We start from the raw sequence: 14,937 nt of genomic DNA, 5'->3' as shown, positions 1-14,937 counted from the left end.
TTCTGAAATACATTCAGTCAGAAGAAGCTATGTAAAATTAAGAAATGCATTCTGTTTACTTAAAAACAAAACAAAACAAGGAAACCAGCAAAGATGTTTTGCAGTTGTTAGGAATTATTTCAAGAAGTCTTAGAAATGACCTGGAATAGCCTCCAATTTGTGTATTTTGCCATTCCCATGCAAATGCCTATTCAATTATATTTTGCCTATAAAAAGCTTTCTTATGACTGTGTCCTTCTGGCACATCAGTAAGCATAGCTGCACTGCAGGCTAGAGGACTACAGCAGCTGATGACAGTTTCTGGCTACGGCCTATAAATTTTGTGCTGGGATTCACACTGAAATGTTACTACTGAGTCTCTGAATTAGCTTTTAACCTAGGGATACAGTTTTTGTCCCTACTTACTTCAATAAAGAGCGCTGCTATGATTAGTTATGGCGATGTAGGCATTCCCTCTCTACTCTCTGCTTTCTTTACTGTGTGTTTTTTTTGTTTGTTTGTTTGTTTGTTTTTTGTTTTTTGTTTTTTTACTAGTTTTTGATAATACATGTTTGTTTATCTGTGAATTTTACGTCCAGGTACCCAATCAAACAGCAGCTGCAGTGTAGGAGGATCCATGACTATTCTGCCAAACAGGAATGAACTTTCTAGTACAGACATCACTGTGTTGAACATGCTTAACAGGAGGGACAGCAATACGAGCACAATCAGTTCAGCCTACTTGAGCAGCCGCAGGTCTTCTGGAATCTCACCTTGCTTCTCCAGCCGGAGGTCCAGTGATGCCTCTCAGGCTGAGGGAAGACCACAAAATGTGAGCGTTGCAGACTCCTATGACCCCATTTCAACGGATGCCTCTCGGCGCTCAAGTGAAGCAAGCCAATGTGATGACCTGCCAAGTCTTCTCAGCCTCACCCCAGCCCAGCAATACAGGCTGAAAGCTAAATATGCAGCAGCTACTGGTGGACCCCCACCAACTCCACTGCCTAATATGGAGAGGATGAGCCTCAAAACAAGGATGGCACTCTTGGGTGACTGCAGGGAGTCTGGAATATCTCCACTGCCTCCAGTGAATGCCCCTAGAAGATGTAGTGATGGTGGGGCAAATGGTTACAGCAGGAGGCATCTTCTATCTCATGATGCTCTAGGAAATGGGACAAGGAGAGCCAGTGATCCAGTAAGAATGGTCTCCAATAACCTCTCTGTCCCTAGAGTCCAACATTTCAACAGTCTTAATAGCTTTAACTCTCCTGCTTTGCCTCCATCCATGGAAAAGCGCAACCTTGTCCTTCAGAACTGTACCCATTCTGAGGGTGGTGTTTTCCGTGGCTTCAGTTCCCCCTGTCCTCCAAGCATCAGCGAGAACGTCACCCTGGAGGCTGTTACGATGGAAGCAGGTGGCAGTTTGAATGATGAGGATCTCCTGCCAGATGATGTGGTTCAGTATCTGAATTCCCAGAACCAGGGCACGTGCGACCACTTGTTGAACAATGTCCTAGACAGCAACAAAATGCATCACAGTGTGGTTTTAGGAAACAACAATCCCAGCAGCTTTGATCGAGCCCCTCCAGCAAGCAGTCAGCCTGCAGGCTCAGAGGTGAGCAAGAGTGACTTACCCATTCAGTGGAATGAAGTAAGCTCAGGAAGTTCTGACTTATCTCCTACAAAACTGAAATGTAGTCAGCGCTCAGCAGTGCAGCAGGCTAGAGCATTTGGACTGTATAACAACATGATGGTTCAGCAGCAGAACTTGCAGAGAGGCAATGTGTACCAGCAAAATGGCTATCAGAACCTGATGGAAAACAATGGTTCCTATAGTTTGCAGCAGAACACGGTCCTTGGCAGCGGAGCCAGTAGTTCTTTCGGCATGCAGCCCAATAAGCCTTATGGTGAAAGCGTCAGCAGGCAACCTATGATTTTTGGGGCAATGGACAGTTCCTGTGGCATAACAGTTCAAGGGCAGAAGCTAAGAAGCAGCAACATGCCAGTGAGTGGGAACCAGCAAAATTTTGGTCATCCCATCGCATCCAGTGATCAAGCCACCAGTATGGCAAATGGGATGCAAAACAGGAATGTGATGGAACAGGAATATTTGCAAAACGAACTGGTTGGAGATGGCATTCATTACCAGGGAGTCAATCAGTCCAGTCCAATGACACTAGGGCAGGTTAGTCCTACCTCACAAAGCAGCCTCCATCAGGGGCCACAGAGTTGTCCTCCGGTATCTCATACCATTGGTAACCAGTCTTCAGGTTTGTCAGTGGCCAGGAGTTACCAGCCATGTGCTAATTACAGTGGCAACAGACGGCAAAATGTGTTGAGGAACAACCTGGCACAACAGCAAGGACATGTAAGTGATGGCAACCAGACGTACAGGGTAAACACCATTAAATTGGAGATGCAAGGTCAATCACAGCAGTTCTGCTCTAATATGCAGAATTACTCTGGTCAGTTATATGACCAAACCACAGGCTTTAGCCACCAAGCTATGAAAATAGGTTCTTCTTTCTTTGTTTCGGAAGCTAACTGCCTGCTGCAGGAGACTGCTACTGCAAACTCCTCTGAGCTTCTTTCCCCGGGGGCTAACCAAGTATCAAGCACAGTTGACAGCCTTGACAGCAACAGCCTAGAGGGTGTGCAGATTGATTTTGATGCTATCATAGATGATGGAGACCATGTCAGCTTAATTTCAGGAGCCCTGAGCCCAAGCATCATTCAGAATCTCTCCCGCAATTCCTCACGCCTCACCACTCCCCGAGCGTCTCTTACCTTCCCAGCTATGCCTGTAAGCACAACCAACATGGCTATTGGGGACATGAGTTCTTTGTTGACCTCACTTGCAGAAGAAAGCAAGTTTCTTGCTGTTATGCAATAGACATGGAAAAAAAAAAAAAAAGCCCGCTTAGGAGATAACAGATGAAAAAAAGACTCATATTTTTTAGTTGTGTATGTATTTTAGCAATCTCATCTCACCTAAATGGGATGTGTTTTCAAGTATATTCCTTTTATGGAATAAGAACTCTGAAAACCCTAAAGTGTTCTAGGGAGAAACTGTCTTCCATTTCAGTTTTGAATCAGTATTGCTACACCCATTCCCTCACCTCTCACTCGCCTCTCTCTCTTCCTCCCTTTTTGAATGTCTGTATGCTTCCTTTTTCTTCTTTTTTTTTAATTGTAAACCAATGTAAACGTGTGAAGTGCATGTTTTTGTTTTGTTTGTTTTTTTGAAAGAAATTTCTGATGAAACAGCTTAATTTTCTGTTAGTCAAAAGAAACTTGACTTTGTAAAACTGTTGCAGTTTTTTTTCCCTACACATAAAGGCACAAAATAACCATGCAGGATGTAAAGCAAACATACAGTGAGGAAATCCTCTCTGGATGCATTGAATACATCACACTGAGGTGGACAATGCACTGCCACAGTGCCCCTAGGCTGTAGTTCTAGACTTACGAGCACAAGAAATACGAGGTTCCAGCAAGTAAGTAAGAAATATAAACCCACCAGCCCTTTGATACCTAGCAAATGTTTAAGATTTTGGTAAACACACAGGTAGATGTCGCTGCCTTGCATAAGGATACAGAGATTGTTTTGTTCGTGTGTTTCAGTGGAGACAGAGGACAAGAAAGCTTTTCTTAGTATGACTCTTGTTTTATTTGCAGTGTTTAGTATTCTGTTTTTCAACTTATTTGTATGACTGAATAGTGAAATTTGGTGATTCGGACAGTCTGTAATCCTTTACTTTGCATACCACATTGATGGAGAGATGATCAAGCTCTTATAATGGATTATTTCATACAATGAAATAATGAAACTCCAGTATTCCAGGCTGGGAACTCTTTTTCTTTTTTTTTTTTTTCTTCTTCTTTTTTTTCTTACAGTAACTATTCCTTTGCCAGAAGAGTTGTCTTGCACATTCCTTCTAACACATACAGCTTTGTTAGATGGATTGTATATTTTACAGTAAGTAAATGCCCGTTGACATACCACATGGTTACAAATCCAAAAGCAACGTGGTCTTGGCATGTTAAACCAGTAGCAAACAGACTAGCCAAGTAAATGAAAGTGATTACAAGTAACCCAGTAGTCTTAAATGTTTTTCTACTGTATCCAAGCTTTACAAAATTGAAAGATTGAAACTGTAATTTAAAGTAGCAAAGAAACAACCTGAACAGCAAGTTGGTCTGGTAGCCTATCAAAACGTAAAAATACTAACCCAGTCACTCTAAACTTGGTGACAGCAATGTGCACTTCAGCTTGAGGCAGATCAGTGAGTCATTGCCTAGGCTCAGTTACACCAGCAAAAATTGGACCCATCACACTGTGAGGATGAAGTAACTCCGTGGTAGAGGTGGATGGAATTTTCTCTGTAACAGCCAGCTCTTTTAGCGGACTTTTTACTGCGTTGTGCCCCCACACACACTGTGCTCCTGGGTAAGCAGTTGGGCAGAACACTGAAAAGAGCAAGGCTTAAGTTCACTCATTCATAGAAGCTACACACAAGTCCAGCTCTTACAGTCATCTCTATTAACTCCTGATCTTACAATGCTGTTAACAGGATGCAAGTGATGCCAGCATTTACAGTCATAGGTCTGATGCCTGTGGGGAACTAACTCATGTAGACATATGATGAAGAGCGGTGATTTGGTCAACTTTGGACTACAAATATATTTTAGCCAAGTCAGAATTAAGAATAGCACTAGGAGGTGATACCTAAACCTCAGAATGCCATAGCACTCTTTTTTTTTTTTTCTGTAGAAAAGGGTGAAGTACCAGCTTGTTCAGGGCATAGCATTTGAGGAATGTGAAGGAATACAGCCTAAGTGGAGCTTTCTAATAACATCGATCTATTATCAGCTGTTACAAGCAGGTGGAGAAGCTGTAAATCTGAAAGAAAATATATGAACCCTTTGCTGAGGCTGCATTTGGGCTTATCACAGAACATATTAAATGTGATCAAGACAAATGTAAATAAAAAGATTTCCTCAATATCCTACAACTTTTATCATTGTCCTGCTCCTGTCTTTCTCCATGTCTTTAGCAAGCATTTCTTCTCTTGTCTGCTTTACATGCACATGTACTCCCTCCCTTTGTGCTCTTTGCCCATTGCTGGTTCCCCTCCTGACCTTCCTGCCCATCGTCAGCTCTGTCAGCCCTTCTGTAGTGGTCTCCAGCCTTCAGGGGGAACTGTGTAGAGCTTATCAAAGCAGTTAGCTGGTTTGGACTGAGGGATGCTTCTACTGCTACACTTCACCTTCCAGTGCAATTGTATTAATAGCTTATGCTCCTACTGAATAAGAGCATTAGGAAAGGCTGTGCTCACATCAGCTGGAAGTATTTCAAATGTTTCATGGTAATCAGTGGCTGGCTGTTCAATAAGCCATCAATTACATGTTTAAAAACAGTTTCAATGGAGAGACTTATGACTAGCCCAGGAAGAGGTGGCTTAGGAGAGAAGCCTTTTATTATTACAGTGTGAATACGTTGAAAAAAAAGTAGAATTTTTTTAACTCAGTTTTCCAGTTTATAGCTGTATTTGCTTGTTCAATTGAAGCTGGGAAAGATGTGATTCATCAGAGCTTAGGAGAATCCATTCACACTGCTTAAGACTAGAAGAGATTGAGTATCTGATTTGCCTTCTTTCCTGGACTTGACAAACCTTTGTCACTCACTTACTTAGCCCTGTTTCAGGACAGTGACGTGTCTTGGCCTAAACCACATGTTCCAGAAAGTCATCCAGTTTTGATTTGGGGATGACAATGAAACAGAGACTCCACAGTGTCCCTGGAGAATTTGTTCAAATGGTTTATCATTTTTACCATTGAAGCATACGTGCCTCTCTTCTTACATAAACTTATCACTTCTCAGCTTTTACTATCCTATCATACTTTTCTTTTTGATGCTAAAGAACCTGATTTGTTGACATCTGTGGAGGTACATCGTAGCCCAGCTATCTTCATTTTTTGGTTTTGTTTTGATGAGGTAGAGTGGGCTCTTAAAACATAGCACTGTAAGGCTGGACACTAGCATTAAGTTGGTAACCAACTTCTGGATGTGTGATAGTCTGGGGAAAATGCCACCAATGTCACTCACAAGTTTACTAGCACCCTCCTGGTCTTCCAGACACAGAGCTGAAGCTTGCTTTTATGTTTTTGATGCATCTGGCGGCTGGAAGCACACCACTCACCCTAAAGTACTAGAAAAATTCAGGAGTTTTTGTGATTTTCTCCCATTTTTTTAAAGCATTGCATTGGTGACTCTAAATCACCCTTTCTTCTAATGGCTCTTTGAGGATCTTCCAGATCAATTACTGTTGGCCTTGGGCACATCTGCCTTGCTCACATTTTTACAGACTTTTTCACTTTCCACAAATCTGGAGTCACCTGTGCGAATTCATTCATAAGTTAGACTGGGTGGATGAAATTTTTTTCATTTTGCAGAAAAGTCAGTGGGCTTTCAGCAGGGGAGTTGCTGGTAAGTACGATGGCCTAGTATGTCCACACAACAGATAATTCTGTTCTCTCCCTGGAGAATGGTCCCAGATGATGCATGCATTGAAACCCTGGCTTGCTTGATTGCTTCCAGTCATTTCCTCCTTCCCCTCCCTCTCTCCTGATGACATAGCTGGTTAGCTCGCCCACACGTGTTGCACAGTGGCTTGTCCTGAACAACAGTGTTTATATTCTCGCAATGTATGTGCCTTATTTTGTGTTATCCTTTAACAGAGAGGGACCAAGATACGTTGACAAATTTTCACAATGAGGCTGTATTCGCCATTCAGCTGATAGCACATGCCACTGTTAGTAGTGTCTGAAGTGTCTTGTAAACCTCTGATATTCACGTGTTATTGTCTTTGGATTGATAAAATGTCTCCTATTGAAAAGTTACTGTTGTCAGTCCTGCAGATGTGTAAGATAAAAATGTGTTCAGTTTTTAACTTTTTTTTTAGGGTTTTTTTTTTTGTTTTTTTAATAAAGCTTGTAATCCTTTTTTGTTGTTGTTTTCTTTTTCTTTTTCTTTTTCTTTTTTTTTTAAATAGTGTAAATACATTTACGTACAGTAGGAATAGTGTTTGGCTGTAACAGGCCTTAGTGGTCTTCATTTGATAAACCTGCAGTTATGATCTGATATTTCTTGAGCCTTAGGTTGATCTGAAGGGTCTGTAGCACTGTGTACATATAAACTGTACTTCTGCTTTCAGAACCTCTTAGCTCTTTTGTAACAAAGAAAAAAATGTTTCTTACAATGTCAATAAAAACACAAAAGCCTTTGTACTTAAGTTCTTAGCTTTCAGCTTTTGAAATATCTCCTTGGGGGAGGGAGTCTTTGTTGTGTTTTGGTTTTTTTTAATTTCACTGGGCAGATTGATTGCAATCAGCATGTATCAGTTCCACTCGTGTCCACTCACTTTTCTGTTTGTGCTTCCCAGCTGATTGCTTCATTTCATTCACATTTTAAATATTGACAGAGAGTCAAGACCTCTTTAAAGAAAAACCTTGGGAGGGGGGAGGGGAGGAGTCTGGGGGATGCCAAATGGAGGACTACATTAAACTGCAGTGTCACAAAGATAAAATTTTGAAAGGAGGGGACAAACCAATGTGATTAACCTCCAGCCACGGGCATTTCGGAGGTCAAAGCCAAGCTTTGTTAAGACTCTGTCCTGCTATATGGAGGCTGCTTTTTCTTGCCTTGTTCACCAAGCATTTCTGCCAAAGGTTTGGCCACCTAGGAAGAAGCACGGGACTGGAGAAGTCCGGCTGGGTTAGTCTGTACATGGTCACTCTCGTGGATCATTGGGTGGCCTTCAAAATGCTTAAATGCGGTATTCTTCAAAGCAAAGACCTTGGGCTGATTTAATGAGTGTTCCTGTTAAGTATAGCAGTCACATGGGCTTGTATGTAGTGTGCATCCAGAGCAAGAAAGGTCAAGTTAGTTGATGCAAGCACACTATAGAAGGAGTTCTAGGGCTGCTTCATTGTAAGGTGATCAAGACAATCTAATTTCAAGACTTCTGTTTTGATTGCTTTTATTTCAGCAAGACCCAGACCACTGTGCTAGTGCTCAGCATCTGCCTTACACCTATCTCAATCAAAATTGTTTAGTCATTTCCAAGGCCAAGGCCTTGGTTGAAAAGACCTTTCCATGGCCTTTTTTTTTTTTTTTTTTTGTGTGTGTGTGTGTGTGTGTGTGTTTAACCATTATTAAGCTTTTGACATCAAGTTTGAAAAGCTTAAAGAGTTTAAAGTTTGGGCAGGAAGGAGAGGTGCTGCCTGACCAGGTGAGAAGAGAGTGAGGCAAGAGGAGCAGCCTTGTAGCAGTTCATGGTGTGAAGGAGGGCCTGCGGCAGGACTGGGGTTTGATAGCAGCCACTCTGCCTCCTCTCATGTGCTGCCAGCCAAAACCTGCCCAGCTCCAGGACCAGCTCAAGGGTTGGGGTCTTTCTCCACCAATACGGTGTCCTGGTGAGCACTATTTACACCTAGTTGCAGGCTCAGCGAGCCACCATCCCCCTCCACCATCCCTCTGCATCCTGTCCTGCCGTGGCCAAAGAAGGAAAGCCTTGGGCATGGACACAATGGAGCAGCAGCAGGCTCTGTGACATCTGGAATGCTAAAACAGTAAAGACTTACCCCTGTGTGTGCAGGAGGAGCTGTGACTTGACATGGTGCAGCCCAGCATTGTGCCCAGTCCTCAGTAAACCAAGAAACAGCAGGACAGTCTTAGTTTGTAACATCCAAATTTAGTGGATGCTGTTGACCTTTAGTTAGTTTGTGTGTTGGTGCCAAAGCTGTGAATTATTGAACTGAATTTATTAAATGGTTTCTTACTTCAGAGGGGCATGTACTCTGGAGAACTGCTGTGTTAAACATCCTAAACAGATAATGTGAAGTTAATACACCCAAACACCAAACACAAGGGCAACAAAAAATCACTAATAACAGTAACACAGAGCTGAGACCTGCCAGGGTCATGGACAGAGCATGGAGGAAGATGCAGGATGAGCTGACAGTGCTGATGAGGTTACCAGGATGGCTGTAAGCTATGGCACCACAGGGCAGGCCAATGTCATTTTTTCCTTTCTCAATGTTTGTGGGCTTGACTGTGCAATCTTCATACAGTTTTTTCAAGGGGGGATAATGGGAAGGAGACTGCTTGTTCTCTGCATGCTGAAACATGAGCTATTTGTGTGAGGAACATAGTTTTGTTACATGATTAGTGGAATGGGAGCCCCTAGGCACCACTTCCCAGTACAAACAACCAATAATAATAACTCATGCTAAAGTCATCTCCTATTTAACAACCTGGGCCTCTTTCCATCCAAGGAAGCACACAACCCATTTGTGTTTCCACTGCTCTTGTTCCCACTACCTCTGCCCATTTTCCCTCTCTGACTTCAGACTGGCCCAGTGGCTGCCCCAGGTGAAAAAGGAGCAGATTTAGGCCAGAGAGGGAAGAAATGGCATTTAATGGGAGCACTTGCACCTGGTGTCTTCCTGCACATGTGCCCCCACCTTGACACCCTGCCAGACTCCTTGCATGGGGTGCAGCTCCATGGCTGCGACAATGTCTCATGGCACAGTTGGAGCAAGGAGCGGTGGGCAGATTTGCAACCAGGGGCTGGCTGAACCACTCCAGCCTTGCCAGAAGCACTAGGACAGCCGTCAGGTCTGCAGGGCTGTCTCTAAGCCACCCTGCTCTACAGAAAAATATTGCTAATGTTCCCATCACCAGAGCAAGACAGAGAAAACAAGTAACTTGGACAGCAACATGAATGAGTGGCAAAAATCTGTAAGGCAGAGTGAGAGAGAATAAAAAACAAGAGGGTGGAAAACTCTAGTGATAGAAGAGAGCCCCAGATGAATATGAGCTGAGAAAAGGCTAGAGATAGAAATAACAGTGCTAACTAGATAGGCTGAATGACCCCACTGCTGCTGTGCTTCAGCATGCTCCACCACCCTCAGCCCACTGCCACTGGCCCTGTGGTAGAGATGGGGAGCAGGAGTGAGAAGCTATAGTGCCTGGCTGCATGGGTGGGACCATGGGAGGTGTGTGTGCCTCCCCATCCTACTTGTACCTCCTGTTGTGGGAAAATACCCTGTTTCTGCATCACAAGTGGCCAGTCTTAGTCCAGTCCTCCTGAACCACAGAGAAAACGTCCATGTGCTTGTCTTGCCTTGAGACAGTTTTTCTAGAAGATCTACCATGCACCACACAGTGCCCCAGGGTAATGGCAACGTTTTGTCCAAATTCTTAATCCACCTAAAGAGCTGCTGCCGGAAAAGGGCAGGTATGTCTAATTCCCAACAGTGCTGATTGTTTCAGCCTCCATTGACGCTGTCCTCATTGCTCTCTGTAACCTCCTCCCAGTATGGCTGCAAGAACCCAAAAAGGTGTGGCTGCACCTCCCAGTTGTGCTTGCCTGAGCTGGAAGCCATTCAGTGGTAGTGGTTGCAGTGGGCTCAATTCTCTGATTTCTAATGTCCCTCTGCAGCGTGGCCTGGCTGCAGGCTACTGGCTGCCCAGCACTGGTGCATGGCTACTTACGCTTCCTTGCACCCCGTCCTTTCCCTGCCTCTGATTTCATTCCCTTCTCAAAACTGGCCTAGGGCACAGAGGAAAAAAAAAAACAAACACAACAAAAACATTTTGTGTTGTTTTTTCCTCTCCTCGGGTACTCCCCTGGAGATTGCTGCTGTTTTCTCCAAATTACAGAAGCATTTAAGTGCTTGAAGCTGTGCAAAACTGAGACACAAAATTAGGAGGCAATGCCTTTTTCAGCTCTGTGGGGTGCAGTCTTGAACCAGCATAGCACTTCTTGCTTACCTTCATGTTCTGAAGCAGCTTGGGTTTCAACCAGCTCCTCACCCGAGCTCTGCTTGCCTTGGGAGAGTGCCCGGTTCCAATTCAGCTGCAGCATCGGTGGAGAAAGAGAGGGCTCGGCACTGCCTGGAAAACTACTTCAGGAAATCCTCCTCTGCCTGTTGCTACACCTCAAACCTGAGAGCATCAGAATCCTGAATGCTGGTCCCTCTGTGCCCCAAACAGTGGCATTTTTTAAGTACTGCTGCCACTGCAGTGTCTTTGCTGATCACGAGTATTTTGTCAAAGCCTTCTTGATGGTAAACGCTAGGCCACTGCAGACAAAACATAGGATTTAGCAGAGACAATTAAAACAAACAAACAAACAAACAAACAAACAAAAAAACACTGCCAGAACACTTGGTGAATAGGGGAACAGTCCCATTTTGAGGCAAACAAATAGCAAAACCAAACTCTGCCAGGGAAAGCATGGAGTGTTTCATCTCCACGGCCCAGCCCCAAGAGCAGTGCCACATTTCACTCAGTTCCATGCACATGCTTTCATCACATGCAGCTTTCCTGCTGGATTTAACTCTGTTCCAGCATTTCTCACTTGTCCTCATGGGCTTGACAGCAATCTCTCTCCCCTCCTTGATGCCTGCTGTCGCCTCAGCCCACATCACCTGGACACTTCTCTCTGACTGTGATTGGCTTTGGCCATGGCATTAAATGTGCATGTATCTTGGTCCCTGCTGCTGCTCATCTGCCCTCACTACCAGAGGCTGGTTCAGCTCCTGTCTGAGCTCCTTGTCCTGATGACACTGGCAAATGCAGCAGGAAATCCCATCCCTGAGGCCAAGGTGCTGCTGATGTTTCAGTGCTGCTATGTGGTAGGAATCTCATCTCACTGTGTGGTGCCATGCTGACTGCTAATCACAGCCACCTGCTCCTCCATGATGGGAATGGTTCCAGAGCACTGACCCTTGACCAAGAAGTGAGGGCCCTGACTGACTAGGTGGGCAGTAATAAGTAATGTCAGTTACGGTTTCATCTCCAGCTCCTAAAGTGTATCACCCAACAAGACTTCAGCCATGCTGTTCATGGGGGAGAGACCTCTCCAGTCACCACCACCACTTTGTTTTAGATACCCAAACACCAGGCCGTGAAATCCCCGCTTTAAAGAAGCATTGGGCAGGGAGATGAGAGTCTGATGGGGGACATGAGCATCACTTACTGGAAGAGAAGCCATGGTGGCAGAAATGCCCACAGCATGGTTTGCAGGTCCACGCTTGGCCTTGTGGCACTGCCCTCAGGGGCAGACTGCCAGCCACAGCCAACCCAGCCTGTAATACCTGACAGGGTGCAACCTGCAGCCATGTGGAGCTTCCATGGTCAGTCATTGTGCTGGCATGGCCACCAGCTACTATTATTAGCTGGCATATGAATCACCCACATGAAATGATTTAGCAGCTCAGTCTGATCTAGGTTGGCTGCTTATTGTAAGAGACTCATTTGCAGCCCCGGTTAGAGCTGAATGTGGAGAGGACGTGGGGGGACCTTCTGGGAGAAACCTTCTGCCCAAAGCTCGCTCAGCTGCTGAAGTTCTCACTCGCTGTCCTCTCAACAGATTTCATCCATGATGCTCCCACCTGCAGGTGGGAGAGCTGGGTATCTGGGTCCACTCCTATGATTGTGAATCAAATGCATCAACAATAAAGTTCAAACCAAAATTCTGCTGTGATCTTTCATTCAAACTGTGTTTTCCCTATTATAATTAAAATAACTCACTATGTCATCTTTTCACGGGTTATGAAATATGACTTTCTGAGCACTGCAAGCTCACACTAAGGAGCATTATGAAGAGCAGTGGAATACACACCATTTTTTATAGCATAACAAAGAAGCCTTTATTTAATAATGAACTATTATAGTTCAGTACAAAGATTTGCTTTGTTCGGTGACTAGAAATTGTTTGCAGATTTTTCTAGCCACTGGGAGTTGACAGTTCACTTAGGAGATCAGTTCTTAAAGCAAGAGTGCAGACGTGCCTTCTTGGCTCCGAGTGCTGTGGGCCTGGCTCTCCCTTTCAGAGTCAGTAGAACATGGCTTCTCGGTAGAGGAAGCAGAGGCATGTCGTTCTCTGCTTTCATTCCCTTCAAGAAAGTTTCCAACCTCTTGGCCCAGAAATAACACAGCACAGAGCAAAGAGCTATCCTGATACCAGCCCTTTGGCAGGCTGAAGGATGCAGAACCCCACTTCTGCTTTGTGAAAGGCCCAGTGTGAAACTGTTCCTCACTGTGCTGCTGAGGCTGAGAAATCTGGGTCCCTAGGCCCAGAAGAGGTTCTGAATTACTACAGCAGTGTGAGGACCTCAGCTATTTCCAAAATACAGCCCATGCTTTTGTACACCTGTATGCATACATGCACATTTTTGTTTGTCCTTTTGTTAGCAAACCAATTCATTTCCACTTCTCTGACACTTCTGGGAGGCAAACCAAAGACCCTCATGGCACCAGCCCCTCTCTATCAGTTAGCTACCTACAACAGGGAGCTGGAAATTTGGCACATGGGCCTTCCACTAATTCTGGTGCTACTGAGTGGAACAATTTGCAGATCTGCAAAGACTCTCCACTCTTCTGAGCCTGCTTTGAGCTGTGGGGTTCTGCTCCAAACCTCACTCACAGCACCTCCATGAAATGCAAGGACTGTGTTGGTGAACGGGCTACTTGTGTCCTGGGACAGAGCAACAAGGCATTTGCCAAATACATGGCCCCATGACATCATTTGGGTTTTTTGTTTGACTCTCAGGACTCAGAAAGGAAAAGAACAAAGAGGGGGTAGGAATCTGGCTTGGAGTGACTCCCTCTAACCATTTATTTACCTTAAGTGCATGCTTCATGCTTTTACTCATGGGTTACAGTCATGGGTGCACATAAGGTCTTGAGAGTCCTTAGCTGCAATCCCTCGACAGAGGAGCTGGGTCATTGCATGCTCAAAGCATTTTTGCTTCATTGCTTTTCTCATCTGATAACAACATACAGTAACATCATTGGTGCTTCTGGCAGCTGCCACACTTCCTTTTCCCACACGCTACTGATGGTGTGTGTAGTATGGGAAATGCTCCTCTGTTTCAACACTGAGCTGAGTGTGAGGCAAGCAACAGTCGATGTGCAGAGCTGAGCCACCAGGAGCAGCAGAACAGGATGCAGACATCCAGCATCCCACTGGAAGATGCTCAAGTGTCTGTGGCACTTGGACATGCTTGAGGGTTGTGGTTCCACCACCACCAACGAACAGCTCTCACTGGACCCTTTGGTCCCAAATCATTCAGCCTGGACACCAGGTAAAGGATGGTCTCCATCCAGCTTCACAGACCCACATGTGGCCTCTTTGTTGCAGCTCCTTTTTCAAGCAAAGAAGAGAAATGGGCAAGATTCACCTGACCTCTCTTAGACACTGACCTAAGGAGGAGATGAAGCACTTCCATGCCTGTGTTTCCCCATATTCTTCACAAAGAAGGGAGTCTGGCTTGAATAACTTGAATGGAGACATCTAGGTTTAGTCAGATGAATCCCACCCAAAGCAACTGCAGCTGCTGGAGGAACATGAGCTTTCTCATAATTGTTTCCCTTCCCCATTGTTTTAGGGCATAGAGAACTGCTTGAACTGATGAGTCATTGAAGGATTCCTTGAAAATTGCATAAAATATGCTTGAAAGGATATGCATCTGCTTGCATCAGGTCTCAACGCAGTTCAGAGGGATGTGGAGTCCCAGGCAATAGGGCAAGTAGAGGGCAAACCAATAGTGGTGTTACCACTCTGTTAGCAGACATCCTGAAAGTGGAAAAAGCAAAGACAACAACAGAAGGATCATCCAGGGCATCTCTTGGGTTCAGACCGCTACTAATTTGGCCACATCCCAAAAGAAACAACTTCCGCTCTGTCCCCTGGCTCCTGCCCTTTCCCCTGCCTTCCTCCTTTCCCTCTGCTTTCTTTGGTCATGTCCCTCCTGAATAGAAACTTTTGGGAGACTTATTTCCTTGCACCTGTTTCAGCTGTGATGTAACTGTGGTAATAACTCAACCACTGTTGGATGGAAGGTTACAGCTATTTCTTGGTTCCTGTATTTTTTTATTGTAAA

At 44.7% G+C, this 14,937-nt stretch overlaps 1 protein-coding gene across 6 annotated transcripts in view; it reads left to right on the top strand.

Moving 5' to 3' along the window:
• The window catches only part of GLI3 (GLI family zinc finger 3), a 211,790-nt gene extending 204,516 nt beyond the window's left edge, over window positions 1-7,274 (top strand). For all 6 annotated transcript variants that reach the window (NM_001271903.3, XM_015281558.4, NM_001398311.1 and 3 more), the window contains one exon: window positions 579-7,274. In NM_001271903.3, the coding sequence (NP_001258832.2) occupies window positions 579-2,872 (2,294 nt within the window). In that variant the 3' untranslated portion in view covers window positions 2,873-7,274. The remainder of the gene's footprint in view (window positions 1-578) is intronic.
• The last annotated feature ends 7,663 nt before the right edge of the window (window positions 7,275-14,937 follow it).

The sequence above is a fragment of the Gallus gallus genome, chromosome 2 (genome assembly GCF_016699485.2).
Source record: "Gallus gallus isolate bGalGal1 chromosome 2, bGalGal1.mat.broiler.GRCg7b, whole genome shotgun sequence".
NCBI classification, from domain to species: Eukaryota; Metazoa; Chordata; class Aves; order Galliformes; family Phasianidae; genus Gallus; species Gallus gallus.
This window is presented reverse-complemented; position numbering and strand designations above follow the sequence as displayed.